This window comes from Octopus bimaculoides, chromosome 23, assembly GCF_001194135.2.
Source record: "Octopus bimaculoides isolate UCB-OBI-ISO-001 chromosome 23, ASM119413v2, whole genome shotgun sequence".
NCBI lineage: Eukaryota > Metazoa > Mollusca > Cephalopoda > Octopoda > Octopodidae > Octopus > Octopus bimaculoides.
In genome coordinates this window covers 25,637,477-25,642,853 of record NC_069003.1, presented here as the reverse complement: position 1 = coordinate 25,642,853, position 5,377 = coordinate 25,637,477, and the positions used below count along the sequence as shown (strand labels likewise).

At 33.6% G+C, this 5,377-nt stretch overlaps 2 protein-coding genes across 5 annotated transcripts in view; one reads left to right on the top strand and one right to left on the bottom strand.

The window, feature by feature from the left end:
• The window catches only part of LOC106877269 (60S ribosomal protein L7a), a gene marked incomplete at its 5' end in the record, with an annotated part of 18,120 nt that extends 15,946 nt beyond the window's left edge, over nt 1–2,174 (bottom strand). Inside the window, one exon of the mRNA XM_052976109.1 lies at nt 2,160–2,174. Coding sequence (XP_052832069.1) covers nt 2,160–2,174 — 15 coding nt within the window. The remainder of the gene's footprint in view (nt 1–2,159) is intronic.
• LOC106877273 (mediator of RNA polymerase II transcription subunit 22) overlaps nt 1–5,377 on the top strand; it is a 38,108-nt gene that overhangs the window by 25,778 nt on the left and 6,953 nt on the right. The window contains exons 1-2 of one of the 4 annotated variants that reach the window (XM_014926139.2): nt 2,707–2,851; nt 5,068–5,227. In XM_014926139.2, coding sequence (XP_014781625.1) covers nt 5,099–5,227 — 129 coding nt within the window. In that variant the 5' untranslated portion in view covers nt 2,707–2,851; nt 5,068–5,098. Of the gene's footprint in view, nt 1–2,706; nt 2,852–3,014; nt 4,067–5,067; nt 5,240–5,377 lie in introns of those variants that run through there. The other 3 variants (XM_014926137.2, XM_014926138.2, XM_052976108.1) reach the window with 3 other exon arrangements.

The window sequence follows — 5,377 nt, the reverse complement described above, 5'->3', positions numbered from 1 at the left end:
CATAAGGTGAAATAAGGTGGACTCAGACAGCCAAGGGATCGATTTCACAGACAATCACATATCCAACAAGTGTCATCATAGTCAATTGTTTGTTTAGAACAAATCAATGATCTCAAGTATAGTACATTGCTGAAAAACATTTTCATCACTTACTTCTTCCCTATCCCTACCAGTACTACATTAACCCTCTCCTCTACATTGCTACATGGAGCACTTCATTTCTACCCAAGACATGTCATTTTTTGCAACTTCCAACCATTTCTGAGAATGTTTACTACTTTGGAAAGACAATCACTTGCTAATGTAAATTAATATGAAGCAAACTTTATGACAAATGATAATGTAATTTATAATTAGAATAATAATTTCCTACTTGGGAACATGGAAGGGAGCATCATAAGGGGCATTTGGCCGTAGAAAAGCTACCACTCGAATCCTCTTCGTCCAAACCATGCCAGCATGGAAAACGGACGTTGAATGTATATTTCTAATTAGATCATTGTACAAGACATAAAATCAAAATATCAATGAATTAATTATCCTATCACGCTTCTATTCAGCTCTAGAGATCACAACACATGACTGATCCTTATATTTTATCGACCCCTGAGGGATAAAAGCATCCATCTGACGACTGTCTTAAATCCGCAACTGAGGTACAATATAAATACTGGACCTTAAGTAACCCATACACACACACTTGGACATATATTGAAAAATAAAAATGTTTGATTTCTCCCAGGAACTAAGAGAGAAAAAATTAGCGGAATAAGTGTTTGGATATTTTTGCTGCCAGCCACTCTTCTACACAAAACATTGGCTTCTATCAAATAATGAAGTACCGTAAATCTTCAGAGGATAGACAAATTGTTAGATATAACATCAGCCCTGATCGAACAAATTTCATGGCGTTCCAGTTGTGGCAAAGTTCTCAAGGACTACGTTCTCCCATTGTGATTTCATGTAGTCATACAATGGCTCAGACGTTTTACTGAGTAAGGAAGCCCTAGTTTATATACTCTATATCGTCAAACACATATAGGTGCAGGTATGACTGATTAAAAATTTCGCTTCGAAACCATGTGGTTTTGAGTACAGCCCCAATGTGCGACACCTTGGACAACTACTATAGCCTCGGACCAATTAATACCTTCTAAGTGAATTCCGAAAATGTGTAGAAGCCCGTTGTATATACACGGCTGTCCTGCCACTGCTTAACAAGTGTTACTTTAAGATGGCGAAGATAAAGAATACGCACACCACCCGTTTTCGGCGGTTAGGATAACACCGGACACGTGTGGTGTGCGTGTGTATACAGGAAACTTAATGTGAATATATTTAAGGACATTATCAGAAAGCTTATCAAAAAAGGGCAAGCAAATTGTTTCCATTGACACTTGAAAAAGCTTCACAGATTTAACAGATGGACATCGGGGAAGGCCTTCTTTTCGATATAGATATTTTAGAGCCGATCTTTGGTAAAGATCGCCGAAGACACTTTTTACGGAAAAGGCCGATATTTAGGACTCGTACCGTAAGATCGCCGGAAGGCCTTCTTTTCGATATAGATATTCTACAATGCCTAAGGGAAGCCCTCATCAGAACCTGCAACTTGACAATTGATTCTACTCAAATTCGTTTATTTCTCGCGTTTAGGATAAATATATTTTGCCGATTTACATTTTACAAAAATTTTTGTCTTTTTACTTAAACACTTTCCGTATTTAAGTTACGTCCCTATATGCTTTGAATTCAAATCTTGCCGACATAAATCTTTCCATTTTTTAGGAATAAATTAATGGACCGCTCGGTCAAGGCCTTGATCAACTTCAAAAATATTATAAAGTATAGAATTATAAAAATATATTTTACATTCACTATATATATATATATGTATATATATATATATCATCATAAATATACAGGGATTAGCATTGAGGACTGGAGTGGATATACACGTGCACACATAATTCTAATATATATATATATATATACAGCCACACATTATATAAGGACACACAAATAACGTTTTTTTTTTTTTTCTGAGATGGTAATTCTTTTAGAATAATTAAAATTAATCCAATAATTACTAAACTCCACCTTAAAATAAAAAGTAACAAGAGAAATTGTAAAATGGATGAAGAAAAAGCACAGCTTACCAAATTTTTTTGCAATTAAATTCACAAAAATATACAATATTTTTTACAAAATATCTCTTCGTATATGTAGTAGACTCTTACAAGATACAAAATACATATTTGATGCTTGATTTAAAGTTGAAATAAATATAGATGTTTAGCGATTACAAAATACAATCAAATGACACGATGACTTACCATGATGAGTCCTAAGCTAAAAAGGCCGATAGGTGGCCGAATTAAATAAAGCTACCTTACTAGATTATTCTGAAGCCACATTTCCGTATAAACAAATTACTACAAGGCAGAAATTATGTTAAAAAAAAGAAATGAAATAAAAGTTATTATTGCATGATATTATTTAGTATAAATAAACCTAAATTTGAATATATATATATATATATATATATATATATATATTTCAGGAATATCGTATATGTAATTTTTACAAACAGCCCTATTATATTATTGCAAATAATATTAATAGAATGTATTTTAGATATTAGAAATTTAATCACGTCATATAATCTTAATTTCCTATTTAAAATATTATTTTATACTTATACCATTATTTTATCAATAATTACATCGAAACTAACTACATCCTCATTTCCGCCGGATATGTCAACAACAAAAATATTTTGAAACCCATTAAAACCTTTACAAACCGGTGTTTCCTTAGAAGACCTGAACTTCGAGGGTTGTCACTATTTGTAAGTATTCGGTGTTTATAATATACTTATATCTATCAGTAATTTATTCCCCCCCCTCTCTCTCTCTCCCCATATATATATATAAATTATATGCGTGTTCTTAAGCTTAAAAGCATTGTTTTATGTGACGGATAAAATCCGTGACCACTCTGTCGATTTTATAATGCCTGGGTTGTCAAAATTGGTTGTGATGAAACATTTAAGCAATCAGATTAGTGATCCATCAAGGAGACTGCAGAAATAGCAGCCAAATCACATTCAACTATCGTTAAAAAAGAGAGGACATGTTTGGATATTATACTCCTAAATATACTATACCTAAATTTAAGAAAGCCGGGATGATCGCAGTCGGAACGCTTTTAATCACAAGTATACTAGATCGTTGGGCATGGTCCATTTCCAAGGTCCCATTGTCAAAAATGAACTTGTTTTCCTTGGTTGAAAAATGCACATTTTTATTTATTTAAATCAAGTAATGAAAGGATCTAATATCTGTCCATAATTTTTCAGTACCATCTTTAGGAAATGCAAAATGCATCAAACTCCATTGAATATGAGACTAATTGTATGCGAAGATGTAGTCCATAATTTTGAGGAAAAAGATGTTTTTAATAATCACGCGTTAAGTTGACAGACATTCCCTTAGCACAGTGTTTCCCAACCTATTCCACCACCCCAGACCCCACTACAACGTTCCAGGAAAATGTATACCCCCACCGGTGGTTGAAAAAAAAAACTTAATTTTGATACTTTATCACAATTATTTAAATACTAGAGAATCTACCGGTAACGCTTTTAAGTACTGAGTCCCCCAAAAATGTACCTCATTGACTAATATAAAAAAAAAAGTGAATCCCTTTAATGAGAACGGTCAAACTAAAGGGTTTGACTATGGCATCAGGCCCCACCGGTGGGGTATATGTCCCACGTTGGGAATCACTGCTTTAGCATTTAAACAGGTAATATCAGGCCCAAATTTCTATGTTTTATGTTCAAAGTGATTAGATTCAGCCTCTCACACCTGTCCTGCGATCTCGTTCTAAAAATAAAGAATCACATCATTGAAATCTCGAAGTTATGAGGTAATGCAAGATTAATTCAACAAACCAAGAATGAATAATCTGAATGCTAAAGAATTAATATAATTTCATTTTCTAGGAAAACAGTTTTTACATTTTTGCAAAAGAAAACACTTTCAGCTCCACTTTTGACAAGGTAAACATTTTTATTTCGTTGAGTCCCTGGAAACGAAAAAGTATATATCAGGGCAGACCTGGAGTTGCCAACAAATTATTATTATCTCCAGTGAATATAATCATAAACTGGGATCCAGACAAAATTCTCCTAGGAATAAACCCCCTAAGTGTGAAATAGGACAAAAACCCCCTCAGTTGTATTTTTCTGTTATTGAACTTTAATACCATTAAAAGTAGAAGTAAAAATATCAATTTAAGTAATTTATTACTGAAGTGATTCGTTCACTCCATATCTTCATTGTTTTGACAACCCGAGTACTGTGATTTCCTAAGCAGGAAATAATGATGTTGATTTATGTCTTAAGATGAGATTAATAATTAAAAAATAAATTATAAGAGTAGCAGAATAATGAATGAAATGAGAAATTCTTAATCATTTTTTAAAAATTTATTTATTTATTCTTGTTTATATATCTTTATTAAGAAACTCTTCTCATGGCCCCCAGCAGACGAAATGGAAAAGGTGTTGCCCCACAGGGCTTGCACTTGCAGACAGCCATCTCTGCTTTGATAGCAGTGAGCAGGGATATGGTCCAGGGGCCAAGAATGCCAGAGATTTCCACTGCCACAGACTCAACCATAAACCTGTTGGAGAGCAACCAATACCTTGACAGTAAGGGAAGCTTCTAATAGTGCAGAAAGTTTTTTAAAAAAACTTAATAATTCAGGCACAAAGACCTATCTTCAGAAAACTACAGTCAAAGAAATATTGATTTATTATATAGATACTGCCATTTCGGGTAGTCCGGTGTCTGTGTTAGTAGCAGCAGCTACCCTTCGGATCATATGCCTTTGCGCCAAAGATTTTTAAAAATTTCTGCTTTGTTAAAAGCTTTCCTTATTTCTCATTTCTTTCATTATTCTACAACGCTCTTGATTAATTATAATATTTTTTTAATGACTCGTCTCAGATATTTCATTTATTGTTTTTTGTTTTGTTTTTTTTTCCTCTTCTCTCAGATTATCTTAATTACCACATGAACATATAATTATGTCGGCACACCCTCAAAGAGTTTTACCCCAAAGCAAAGAAGCTCTGCTCAGATCCTACAATAAACGCCTGAAAGATGACGTGAAATCAATGGTTGATAACTTTCGAGAGATTATCAAACTAGCTCGGGTTTGTAGAATTGTGTGTTTAAAATTCTTCCATTCTCTTCATGTTTGATATTTGTCTGGTGTTGTCTGTGAAATGTTATCGTGTTCTCTTCTCTTCTGTTTCTTCATTTTATTTCCATTAAGATTTCCAACTTCCTTGCCCCCCCCCCCC